At 39.8% G+C, this 14,284-nt stretch overlaps 1 protein-coding gene across 1 annotated transcript in view; it reads right to left on the bottom strand.

Moving 5' to 3' along the window:
* The window catches only part of LOC142488078 (uncharacterized), a 908,622-nt gene that overhangs the window by 829,253 nt on the left and 65,085 nt on the right, over positions 1 to 14,284 (bottom strand). The window contains exons 46-54 of the mRNA XM_075588453.1: positions 12,926 to 13,059; positions 12,258 to 12,552; positions 10,165 to 10,307; positions 9,506 to 9,782; positions 5,919 to 6,163; positions 5,364 to 5,640; positions 3,038 to 3,180; positions 2,379 to 2,655; positions 207 to 349 (exon numbers count right to left, since the gene is read on the bottom strand). Coding sequence (XP_075444568.1) covers positions 207 to 349; positions 2,379 to 2,655; positions 3,038 to 3,180; positions 5,364 to 5,640; positions 5,919 to 6,163; positions 9,506 to 9,782; positions 10,165 to 10,307; positions 12,258 to 12,552; positions 12,926 to 13,059 — 1,934 coding nt within the window. The remainder of the gene's footprint in view (positions 1 to 206; positions 350 to 2,378; positions 2,656 to 3,037; positions 3,181 to 5,363; positions 5,641 to 5,918; positions 6,164 to 9,505; positions 9,783 to 10,164; positions 10,308 to 12,257; positions 12,553 to 12,925; positions 13,060 to 14,284) is intronic.

The raw sequence follows: 14,284 nt of genomic DNA, 5'->3' as shown, positions 1-14,284 counted from the left end.
CTTTTTATATGCAGAAAGAGGCCGTGTCGAGATTAGGAGTGGAAGGATTGTAAATGGGCGCTCATGTTTAGAATAGAGGTTTACCAAATGTGAATAACATATACCTTTTTTGTTGCCATCAATAGCTTGATCAGCAGTAATTGCATATGGAAAACCGATGTGATTGGAGCTTTGTTTGGCTTCTCCCAATCTTGCTATATTTGTGCTTGGTGTAACCCCATAGATTTCCACTTCACACAGGGTGAGATACTCTGAGCGTCCAGGAATAACCACACTGACATACCGACCCTCCATCCCCTTGCAGAAAAGAGTAATTATGGGTTTGGAAATGTCGTTGATGGTTTCACATCTGGAGAAGAAGGAAAGAACAGGATATGTAACGAACAGAAACAAATATTTGATGTTACAAAGACATATAAAAGAAAGATAACTGAACTAATTCTAGAAATATATGTATGTACAGAACTGTATGTATGTATGTATATATGCATTCAGGTTTTTTCTTTGCTATGTGTATATGTCTTATATTAGTCATTTCTCCTTCTCTATTTCTTTTTAGCCTTTAAGATCTTCTCTATACAGTAAGTCTCAAAAGAATACTGAAGGTGCTGCAGATAAATCCTTGGGAAAGGCTGCAGTGAGGTGCTAAATGTTGATCTGCAAAATCATAATTATATCAAGAGTGACCATTCTTTTGATATTCCTTTCCAGTTGTTCTAGCGCACCCGATAACATACTCTATGTTTCCCGATGTTGCCCATTTCCTATCGAAATTTACCACCTGTCTGTATGCATATTATTACTGCCTGTCTGTATGCATATTATTACTGCCTCTCTGTATGCATATTATTACCGCCTGTCTGTATGCATATTATTACCGCCTGTCTGTATGCATATTATTACCGCCTGTCTGTATGCATATTATTACCGCCTGTATGTATGCATATTATTACTGCAGCCCGTCTGTATGCATATTATTACCACCTGTCTGTATGCATATTATTACTGCCTGTCTGTATGCATATTATTACTGCCTCTCTGTATGCATATTATTACCGCCTGTCTGTATGCATATTATTACCGCCCATCTGTATGCATATTATTACCACCTGTCTGTATACATATTATTACTGCCTGTCTGTATGCATATTATTACCGCCTGTCTGTATGCATATTATTACCGCCTGTCTGTATGCATATTATTACTGCCTGTCTGTATGCATATTATTACCGCCTGTCTGTATGCATATTATTACCGCCTGTCTGTATGCATATTATTACTGCCTGTCTGTATGCATATTACTACCGCCTGTCTGTATGCATATTATTACTGCAGCCTGTCTGTATGCATATTATTACCGCCTGTCTGTGTGCATATTATTACCGCCTGTCTGTATGCATATTATTACCACCTGTCTGTATGCATATTATTACCGCCTGTCTGTATGCATATTATTACCGCCTGTCTGTATGCATATTATTACCGCCTGTCTGTATGCATATTATTACCGCCTGTCTGTATGCATATTATTACCGCCTGTCTGAATGCATATTATTACTGCCTGTCTGTATGCATATTTTTACGCCTGTCTGTATGCATATTATTACGCCTGTCTGTATGCATATTATTACTGCAGCCTGTCTGTATGCATATTAGTACTGCAGCCTGCGGGATATGTGGCATTTTCTATAACAAACTCTGCACAGTTTGATTCTTTAGCTAGAACAGTAATTAGTCGATTTCTGTACATGGAAGGGTTATCTCTGTCTGTGTAATGGCGCTGTGATCACTGTGTGTAGCTGGTGGCAAAGGAGATAACCTGTATTAATATTTCTATTACCAATAAATCTTTATCTTCATGGAGCCAATATATAGTTACATAGTAGATGAGTTTGAAAAAATACATACTTTTTGTCCATCAAGTTCAACCTATGCTAGATTTACACGACAGATACTTTATCCAATATCTGTATTTACAGTATATTGATCCAGAGGGAGGCAAACAAAAAACCCCAGTGACATCATCTAATGATATTTCATAAGGAGAAAAAAAATCCCTTCCTGACTCCAAATTTTGGCAATCAGATTACTCACTGGATCAACATCCTTCCCGTGTTTACTTATTTGGTATATCCCTGTATACCTTTCCTTTCTAATAAGATGTCCAACTTTTTTTGAACAAATCTATTGTATCCGCCATCACAGTCTCCATGGGTAATGAATTCCACACTATAACTGCCCTTACTGTAAAGAACCCTTTCATTTGTTGCTGGTGAAATTTCCTTTCCTCCAACCTTTAGGGATGGCCCCGAGTCCTTTGTACTGCTCTTGGGATGAATAGAAAGTAGGACAAAGGAAGGAGCATGCTGGTACTCACACAGGGTTGTTGTTGTCTGCAGAGTTTCCGACACGGACCTCAGCCCCTTTCAGACGCTCAGGGCAGCAGTCCTGCCTGTTCGCTATAACAATTGTATCTATCTTATAGCTCTGCTTCAGGTCCAGTCTCCACCAGGGATCTTTCTCATTGTTCGTGTGGGTGCAGGTTTGTGTAGAGAATACACCGTTCTTGTTGCCATCAATAGCTTTGTCAGCGGTAGCAAATGGGATGTAATTGGAGCTTTGACTGGCTTCTCCCAATCTTGCTAAATTTGGGGCTAAAACGAAAACAGGTTATTTTAGACTGGTAACTATTCCAACAGAAGACAGGCACACACACAAAATACACACTGAGCTGGGACTGATGTAGTAGCTTCATTGGTAAAGGACTTCAATTATTTTGTCCACAGCCCAGGAAACCATTTTAATGATGGAATTCCATCTCTGCTGGATTCTTTTTATATGCAGAAAGAGGCCGTGTCGAGATTAGGAGTGGAAGGATTGTAAATGGGCGCTCATGTTTAGAATAGAGGTTTACCAAATGTGAATAACATATACCTTTTTTGTTGCCATCAATAGCTTGATCAGCAGTAATAGCATATGGATAACCGATGTGATTGGAGCTTTGTTTGGCTTCTCCCAATCTTGCTATATTTGTGCTTGGTGTAACCCCATAGATTTCCACTTCACACAGGGTGAGATACTCTGAGCGTCCAGGAATAACCACACTGACATAACGACCCTCCATCCCCTTGCAGAAAAGAGTAATTATGGGTTTGGAAATGTCGTTGATGGTTTCACATCTGGAGAAGAAGGAAAGAACAGGATATGTAACGAACAGAAACAAATATTTGATGTTACAAAGACATATAAAAGAAAGATAACTGAACTAATTCTAGAAATATATGTATGTACAGAACTGTATGTATGTATGTATATATGTATGTATTTATGCATTCAGGTTTTTTCTTTGCTATGTGTATATGTCTTATCATATTAGTCATTTCTCCTTCTCTATTTCTTTTTAGCCTTTAAGATCTTCTCTATACAGTAAGTCTCAAAAGAATACTGTAGGTGCTGCAGATAAATCCTTGGGAAAGGCTGCAGTGAGGTGCTAAATGTTGATCTGCAAAATCATAATTATATCAAGAGTGACCATTCTTTTGATATTCCTTTCCAGTTGTTCTAGCGCACCCGATAACATACTCTATGTTTCCCGATGTTGCCCATTTCCTATCGAAATTTACCACCTGTCTGTATGCATATTATTACTGCCTGTCTGTAAGCATATTATTACCACCTGTCTGTATGCATATTATTACTGCCTGTCTGTAAGCATATTATTACCGCCTGTCTGTATGCATATTATTACCGCCTGTCTGTATGCATATTATTACTGCCTGTCTGTATGCATATTTTTACCGCCTGTCTGTATGCATATTATTACCGCCTGTCTGTATGCATATTATTACTGCCTCTCTGTATGCATATTATTACCGCCTGTCTGTATGCATATTATTACTGCAGCCTGTCTGTATGCATATTATTACCACCTGTCTGTATACATATTATTACTGCCTGTCTGTATGCATATTATTACCGCCTGTCTGTATGCATATTATTACCGCCTGTCTGTATGCATATTATTACCGCCTGTCTGTATGCATATTATTACCGCCTGTCTGTATGCATATTATTACTGCCTGTCTGTATGCATATTATAACCGCCTGTCTGTATGCATATTATAACCGCCTGTCTGTATGCATATTATTACTGCCTGTCTGTATGCATATTATTACCGCCTGTCTGTATGCATATTATTACCGCCTGTCTGTATGCATATTATTACCGCCTGTCTGTATGCATATTATTACTGCCTGTCTGTATGCATATTACTATCGCCTGTCTGTATGCATATTATTACTGCAGCCTGTCTGTGTGCATATTATTACCGCATGTCTCTATGCATATTATTACCACCTGTCTGTATGCATATTATTACCGCCTGTCTGTATGCATATTATTACCGCCTGTCTGTATGCATATTATTACCGCCTGTCTGAATGCATATTATTACTGCCTGTCTGTATGCATATTATTACGCCTGTCTGTATGCATATTATTACTGCAGCCTGTCTGTATGCATATTATTACTGCAGCCTGTCTGTATGCATATTATTACTGCAGCCTGTCTGTATGCATATTATTACTGCAGCCTGTCTGTATGCATATTATTACTGCAGCCTGTCTGTATGCATATTAGTACTGCAGCCTGCGGGATATGTGGCATTTTCAATAACAAACTCTGCACAGTTTGATTCTTTAGCTAGAACAGTAATTAGTCGATTTCTGTACATGGAAGGGTTATCTCTGTCTGTGTAATGGCGCTGTGATCACTGTGTGTAGCGGGTGGCAAAGGAGATAACCTGTATTAATATTTCTATTACCAATAAATCTTTATCTTCATGGAGCCAATATATAGTTACATAGTAGATGAGTTTGAAAAAAGACATACTTTTTGTCCATCAAGTTCAACCTATGCTAGATTTACACGACAGATACTTTATCCAATATCTGTATTTACAGTATATTGATCCAGAGGGAGGCAAACAAAAAACCCCAGTGACATCATCTAATGATATTTCATAAGGGGAAAAAAAATCCCTTCCTGACTCCAAATTTTGGCAATCAGATTACTCACTGGATCAACATCCTTCCCATGTTTACTTATTTGGTATATCCCTGTATACCTTTCCTTTCTAATAAGATGTCCAACTTTTTTTTGAACAAATCTATTGTATCCGCCATCACAGTCTCCATGGGTAATGAATTCCACATTGTAACTGCCCTTACTGTAAAGAACCCTTTCATTTGTTGCTGGTGAAATCTCCTTTCCTCCAACCTTTAGGGATGAACCTGTGTCCTTTGTACTGCTCTTGGGATGAATAGAAAGTAGGACAAAGGAAGGAACATGCTGGTACTCACACAGGGTTCTTGTTGTCTGCAGAGTTTCCGACACGGACTTCGGCCCCTTTCAGACGCTCAGGGCAGCAGTCCTGCCTGTTCGCTATAACAATTGTATCTATCTTATTGCTCTGCTTCATGTCCAGCTTCCACCAGGGATCTTTCTCATTGTTCGTGTGGGTGCAGGTTTGTGTAGAGAATAAACCGTTCTTGTTGCCATCAATAGCTTTGTCAGCAGTAGCAAATGGGATGTAATTGGAGCTTTGACTGGCTTCTCCCAATCTTGCTAAATTTGGCGCTAAAACGAAAACAGGTTATTTTAGACTGGTAACTATTCCAACAGAAGACAGGCACACACACAAAATACACACTGAGCTGGGACTGATGTAGTAGCTTCATTGGTAAAGGACTTCAATTATTTTGTCCACAGCCCGGGAAACCCTTTTAATGATGGAATTCCATCTCTGCTGGATTCTTTTTATATGCAGAAAGAGGCCGTGTCGAGATTAGGAGTGGAAGGATTGTAAATGGGCGCTCATGTTTAGAATAGAGGTTTACCAAATGTGAATAACATACCTTTTTTGTTGCCATCAATAGCTTGATCAGCAGTAATAGTATATGGAAAACCGATGTGATTGGAGCTTTGTTTGGCTTCTCCCAATCTTGCTATATTTGAGCTTGGTGTAACCCCATAGACTTCCACTTCACACAGGGTGAGATACTCTGAGCGTCCAGGAATAACCACACTGACATAACGACCCTCCATCCCCTTGCAGAAAATAGTAATTATGGGTTTGGAAATGTCGTTGATGGATCCACATCTGTAGAAGAAGGAAAGAAATGGATATGTAACGAACAGAAACAAATATTTGATGTTACAAAGACATATAAAAGAAAGATAACTGAACTAATTCTAGAAATATATGTGTAGCGGTCATGTAAAATGGCTACAGTCATCTCTCCTGCTGACAGTAAGGCCTGGTAAGTTGTGGGCATGCCAGCAGTAATTATGGAGGTTTGCCCTCACACCCTGGTGGGGTGCCCTGTGTATGGATGGGAGTGGTCACATGCTCTGACTCCATGGTTAGTGATGTCAGAGGTGTGTCAGCTTCCAGAGTGTACACAAGGCACAGCACTGTGTCTAAGAGTTAGTCCTGCGAGAGTTCTAGTTCAAGTTCTAGTCCTAGCCTCAGTTACTGGAAAGTTCTGGTTATGTTATAGTCACTGAAGAGGCGACTGTGTCCAGGGACCTGGCACAGGGCAGTGATCCCTGCGGGGATAGGGAATCCCTATCTAAGGAGAGATACACCTTTTAAAGGGAGGCACTGACTGATCATGAGTGGCTAGATATCTACTGCGAGGGGCAGCTAGCCCACTCAGGCAATAAAGATGTTCTCAATCACAAACCCTCTCGTGTACATGTGTGTGAATGTACAGAGAGGAGCACCACGGAGGAGTTCCTCGCCAGGACCATCCCCAAGTGACCGAAGGGACCCTGATGAGGTGGAGGCGCTGCACTGGAACTAGGTAGGACTCAGCACACTACCTCAGCTGCCTGTCTGGACGGGTCCTCCCCAAACACCATCATGCGGGAGACTCAGGAGTCCTGTTGCCAACAGGTGCACCACCAGACACTACCACACTGTAATGGGGGCCGGTTAGATCACAGGGGCCAATGTGAGATTGGGTGGGTCAGGCCGGGCCAGAAATACCGTTACATATGTATGTACAGAACTGTACAGTATGTATATATGTATGTATGTATATATGCATTCAGGTTTTTTCTTTGCTATGTGTATATGTCTTATCATATTAGTCATTTCTCCTTCTCTATTTATTTTTAGCCTTTAAGATCTTCTCTATACAGTAAGTCTCAAAAGAATACTGTAGGTGCTGCAGATAAATCCTTGGGAAAGGCTGCAGTGAGGTGCTAAATGTTGATCTGCAAAATCGTAATTATATCAAGAGTGACCATTCTTTTGATATTCCTTTCCAGCTGTCCCCTAGCGTACCCGATAACATACTCTATGTTTCCCGATGTTGCTCACCCTGAGGAATAGGCTCTGCAGCCTCTAAGTCCATTTTCCTGTGTCCCCCCTCACATTGTCCACCCCCTGCTGCACAGAGATCTTCAGCCTGTGTTATTGGGTATATAGTGAGGTGACATCGCACGTCACGAAACGCGTAGAGCGTAGCCCTCAACGTGACATCCTGAGGGAGACAGTCTCCAGCTGATGCTCCGGTGGCGCCAAGTGTTCCGTCAAACCGGAAGTGACGTTTCGGCATCCAGTCTGCAGCACAGGACAGATACCGGGGGAGAAGACAGACGTGCAGGAGGTCCACGAGGTCGCGACTCGGCGTTCCAACTCTAACCTGTTACCCACGCCTGTTTTACCTGGTATCTTGTAAGCCTTAAATTTTACCATTTGCGGATAAATTTTATTTTGGCTTTTTAACCTTGGCTCTGTTGTCTCTCTTCTGGGATATCGTTCTCCCTAACTATATGCTGTTTATGGACCATAATCCTTGATCCAGCACTCTGTTGCTCCTTGGAGCCCTACCATTTAATGTATTATGTGTGTAGGCAGTATACACTATGGTATTTTTTTTTATATATTTTTTCAGGTACTGACGCTCCCCTGTTTTCATATTATTACCGCCTGTCTGTATGCATATTATTACCACCTGTCTGTATGCATATTATTACTGCCTGTCTGTATGCATATTATTACCGCCTGTCTGTATGCATATTATTACTGCCTGTCTGTATGCATATTATTACTGCCTGTCTGTATGCATATTATTACTGCCTGTCTGTATACATATTATTACCGCCTGTCTGTATGCATATTATTACCGCCTGTCTGTATGCATATTATTACTGCCCGTCTGTATGCATATTATTACCGCCTGTCTGTGTGCATATTATTACCTCCTGTCTGTATGCATATTATTACCACCTGTCTGTATGCATATTATTACCACCTGTCTGTATGCATATTATTACCACCTGTCTGTATGCATATTATTACCGCCTGTCTGTATGCATATTATTACCGCCTGTCTGTGTGCATATTATTACCGCCTCTCTGTGTGCATATTATTACCGCCTGTCTGTATGCATATTATTACCGCCTGTCTGTATGCATATTATTACCGCCTGTCTGTATGCATATTATTACCGTCTGTCTGTATGCATATTATTACTGCAGCCTGTCTGTATGCATATTATTACTGCAGCCTGTCTGTATGCATATTATTACTGCAGCCTGTCTGTATGCATATTATTACCGCCTGTCTGTATGCATATTATTACCGCCTGTCTGTATGCATATTATTACTGCCTGTCTGTATGCATATTATTACCGCCTGTCTGTATGCATATTATTACTGCAGCCTGTCTGTATGCATATTATTACTGCAGCCTGTCTGTATGCATATTAGTACTGCAGCCTGTGGGATATGTGGCATTTTCTATAACAAACTCTGCACAGTTATTCTTTTGCTTGAACAGTAATTAGTCGATTTCTGTACATGGAAGGGTTATCTCTGTCTGTGTAATGGCGCTGTGATCACTGTGTGTAGCTGGTGGCAAAGGAGATAACCTGTATTAATATTTCTATTACCAATAAATCTTTATCTTCATGGAGCCAGTATATAGTTACATAGTAGATGAGTTTGAAAAAAGACATACTTTTTGTCCATCAAGTTCAACCTATGCTAGATTTACACGACAGATACTTTATCCAATATCTGTATTTACAGTATATTGATCCAGAGGGAGGCAAACAAAAACCCCCAGTGACATCATCTAATGATATTTCATAAGGAGAAAAAAAATCCCTTACTGACTCCAAATTTTGGCAATCAGATTACTCACTGGATCAACATCCTTCCCGTGTTTACTTATTTGGTATATCCCTGTATACATTTCCTTTCTAAAAAGATGTCTAATTTTTTTTGAACAAATCTATTGTATCCGCCATCACTGTCTCCATGGGTAATGATTTCCACACTGTAACTGCCCTTACTGTAAAGAACCCTTTCATTTGTTGCTGGTGAAATCTCCTTTCCTCCAACCTTTAGGGATGAACCTGTGTCCTTTGTACTGCTCTTGGGATGAATAGAAAGTAGGACAAAGGAAGGAGCATGCTGGTACTCACACAGGGTTCTTGTTGTCTGCAGAGTTTCCGACACGGACCTCGGCCCCTTTCAGACGCTCAGGGCAGCAGTCCTGCCTGTTCGTTATAACAATTGTATCTATCTTATAGCTCTGCTTCAGGTCCAGTCTCCACCAGGGATCTTTCTCATTGTTCGTGTGGGTGCAGGTTTGTGTAGAGAATACACCGTTCTTGTTGCCATCAATAGCTTTGTCAGCAGTAGCAAATGTGATGTAATTGGAGCTTTGACTGGCTTCTCCCAATCTTGCTAAATTTGGCGCTAAAACGAAAACAGGTTATTTTAGACTGGTAACTATTCCAACAGAAGACAGGCACACACACAAAATACACACTGAGCTGGGACTGATGTAGTAGCTTCATTGGTAAAGGACTTCAATTATTTTGTCCACAGCCCGGGAAACCCTTTTAATGATGGAATTCCATCTCTGCGGAATTCTTTTTATATGCAGAAAGAGGCCGTGTCGAGATTAGGAGTGGAAGGATTGTAAATGGGCGCTCATGTTTAGAATAGAGGTTTACCAAATGTGAATAACATATACCTTTTTTGTTGCCATCAATAGCTTGATCAGCAGTAATAGCATATGGAAAACCGATGTGATTGGAGCTTTGTTTGGCTTCTCCCAATCTTGCTATATTTGTGCTTGGTGTAACCCCATAGATTTCCACTTCACACAGGGTGAGATACTCTGAGCGTCCAGGAATAACCACACTGACATAACGACCCTCCATCCCCTTGCAGAAAAGAGTAATTATGGGTTTGGAAATGTCGTTGATGGTTTCACATCTGGAGAAGAAGGAAAGAACAGGATATGTAACGAACAGAAACAAATATTTGATGTTACAAAGACATATAAAAGAAAGATAACTGAACTAATTCTAGAAATATATGTATGTACAGAACTGTATGTATATATGTATGTATGTATATATGCATTCAGGTTTTTTCTTTGCTATGTGTATATGTCTTATCATATTAGTCATTTCTCCTTCTCTATTTCTTTTTAGCCTTTAAGATCTTCTCTATACAGTAAGTCTCAAAAGAATACTGTAGGTGCTGCAGATAAATCCTTGGGAAAGGCTGCAGTGAGGTGCTAAATGTTGATCTGCAAAATCATAATTATATCAAGAGTGACCATTCTTTTGATATTCCTTTCCAGTTGTCCTCTAGCGCACCCGATAACATACTCTATGTTTCCCGATGTTGCCCATTTCCTATCGAAATTTACCACCTGTCTGTATGCATATTATTACTGCCTGTCTGTATGCATATTATTATCGCCTGTCTGTATGCATATTATTACCGCCTGTCTGTATGCATATTATTACTGCCTGTCTGTATACATATTATTACCGCCTGTCTGTATGCATATTATTACTGCAGCCCGTCTGTATGCATATTATTACTGCCTCTCTGTATGCATATTATTACTGCCTGTCTATATGCATATTATTACTGCCTGTCTGTATGCATATTATTACCGCCCGTCTGTATGCATATTATTACCACCTGTCTGTATACATATTATTACTGCCTGTCTGTATGCATATTATTACTGCCTGTCTGTATGCATATTATTACCGCCTGTCTGTATGCATATTATTACTGCAGCCTGTCTGTATGCATATTATTACCGCCTGTCTGTATGCATATTATTACCGCCTGTCTGTATGCATATTATTACCGCCTGTCTGTATGCATATTATTACCGCCTGTCTGTATGCATATTATTACTGCCTGTCTGTATGCATATTATTACCGCCTGTCTGTATGTCATATTATTACTTCCTGTCTGTATGCATATTACTACCGCCTGTCTGTATGCATATTATTACTGCAGCCTGTCTGTATGCATATTATTACCGCCTGTCTGTGTGCATATTATTACCGCCTGTCTGTATGCATATTATTACCACCTGTCTGTATGCATATTATTACCGCCTGTCTGTATGCATATTATTACTGCAGCCTGTCTGTATGCATATTATTACTGCAGCCTGTCTGTATGCATATTAGTACTGCAGCCTGTGGGATATGTGGCATTTTCTATAACAAACTCTGCACAGTTATTCTTTTGCTTGAACAGTAATTAGTCGATTTCTGTACATGGAAGGGTTATCTCTGTCTGTGTAATGGCGCTGTGATCACTGTGTGTAGCTGATGGCAAAGGAGATAACCTGTATTAATATTTCTATTACCAATAAATCTTTATCTTCATGGAGCCAATATATAGTTACATAGTAGATGAGTTTGAAAAAATACATACTTTTTGTCCATCAAGTTCAACCTATGCTAGATTTACACGACAGATACTTTATCCAATATCTGTATTTACAGTATATTGATCCAGAGGGAGGCAAACAAAAAACCCCAGTGACATCATCTAATGATATTTCATAAGGGGAAAAAAAAATCCCTTACTGACTCCAAATTTTGGCAATCAGATTACTCACTGGATCAACATCCTTCCCGTGTTTACTTATTTGGTATATCCCTGTATACATTTCCTTTCTAAAAAGATGTCTAATTTTTTTTGAACAAATCTATTGTATCCGCCATCACTGTCTCCATGGGTAATGATTTCCACACTGTAACTGCCCTTACTGTAAAGAACCCTTTCATTTGTTGCTGGTGAAATCTCCTTTCCTCCAACCTTTAGGGATGAACCTGTGTCCTTTGTACTGTTCTTGGGATGAATAGAAAGTAGGACAAAGGAAGGAGCATGCTGGTACTCACACAGGGTTGTTGTTGTCTGCAGAGTTTCCGACACGGACCTCGGCCCCTTTCAGACGCTCAGGGCAGCAGTCCTGCCTGTTCGTTATAACAATTGTATTTATCTTATAACTCTGCTTCAGATCCAGATTCCACCAGGGATCTTTCTCATTGTTCGTGTGGGTGCAGGTTTGTGTAGAGAATAAACCGTTCTTGTTGCCATCAATAGCTTTGTCAGCAGTAGCAAATGGGATGTAATTGGAGCTTTGACTGGCTTCTCCCAATCTTGCTAAATTTGGCGCTAAAACGAAAACAGGTTATTTTAGACTGGTAACTATTCCAACAGAAGACAGGCACACACACAAAATACACACTGAGCTGGGACTGATGTAGTAGCTTCATTGGTAAAGGACTTCAATTATTTTGTCCACAGCCCGGGAAACCCTTTTAATGATGGAATTCCATCTCTGCGGAATTCTTTTTATATGCAGAAAGAGGCCGTGTCGAGATTAGGAGTGGAAGGATTGTAAATGGGCGCTCATGTTTAGAATAGAGGTTTACCAAATGTGAATAACATATACCTTTTTTGTTGCCATCAATAGCTTGATCAGCAGTAATAGCATATGGAAAACCGATGTGATTGGAGCTTTGTTTGGCTTCTCCCAATCTTGCTATATTTGTGCTTGGTGTAACCCCATAGATTTCCACTTCACACAGGGTGAGATACTCTGAGCGTCCAGGAATAACCACACTGACATAACGACCCTCCATCCCCTTGCAGAAAAGAGTAATTATGGGTTTGGAAATGTCGTTGATGGTTTCACATCTGGAGAAGAAGGAAAGAACAGGATATGTAACGAACAGAAACAAATATTTGATGTTACAAAGACATATAAAAGAAAGATAACTGAACTAATTCTAGAAATATATGTATGTACAGAACTGTATGTATATATGTATGTATGTATATATGCATTCAGGTTTTTTCTTTGCTATGTGTATATGTCTTATCATATTAGTCATTTCTCCTTCTCTATTTCTTTTTAGCCTTTAAGATCTTCTCTATACAGTAAGTCTCAAAAGAATTCTGTAGGTGCTGCAGATAAATCCTTGGGAAAGGCTGCAGTGAGGTGCTAAATGTTGATCTGCAAAATCATAATTATATCAAGAGTGACCATTCTTTTGATATTCCTTTCCAGTTGTCCTCTAGCGCACCCGATAACATACTCTATGTTTCCCGATGTTGCCCATTTCCTATCGAAATTTACCACCTGTCTGTATGCATATTATTACTGCCTGTCTGTATGCATATTATTATCGCCTGTCTGTATGCATATTATTACCGCCTGTCTGTATGCATATTATTACTGCCTGTCTGTATGCATATTATTACCGCCTGTCTGTATACATATTATTACTGCCTGTCTGTATGCATATTATTACAGCCTGTCTGTATACATATTATTACCGCCTGTCTGTATGCATATTATTACTGCAGCCCGTCTGTATGCATATTATTACTGCCTCTCTGTATGCATATTATTACTGCCTGTCTATATGCATATTATTACTGCCTGTCTGTATGCATATTATTACCGCCCGTCTGTATGCATATTATTACCACCTGTCTGTATACATATTATTACTGCCTGTCTGTATGCATATTATTACTGCCTGTCTGTATGCATATTATTACCGCCTGTCTGTATGCATATTATTACTGCAGCCTGTCTGTATGCATATTATTACCGCCTGTCTGTATGCATATTATTACCGCCTGTCTGTATGCATATTATTACCGCCTGTCTGTATGCATATTATTACCGCCTGTCTGTATGCATATTATTACTGCCTGTCTGTATGCATATTATTACCGCCTGTCTGTATGCATATTATTACTTCCTGTCTGTATGCATATTACTACCGCCTGTCTGTATGCATATTATTACTGCAGCCTGTCTGTATGCATATTATTACCGCCTGTCTGTGTGCATATTATTACCGCCTGTCTGTATGCATATTATTACCACCTGTCTGTATGCATATTATTA

This window comes from Ascaphus truei, chromosome 2, assembly GCF_040206685.1.
Source record: "Ascaphus truei isolate aAscTru1 chromosome 2, aAscTru1.hap1, whole genome shotgun sequence".
In the NCBI taxonomy this organism is placed as follows: domain Eukaryota; kingdom Metazoa; phylum Chordata; class Amphibia; order Anura; family Ascaphidae; genus Ascaphus; species Ascaphus truei.
The sequence above is the reverse complement of the archived record's forward strand: the minus strand, read 5'-3'. Positions and strand labels throughout refer to the sequence as shown.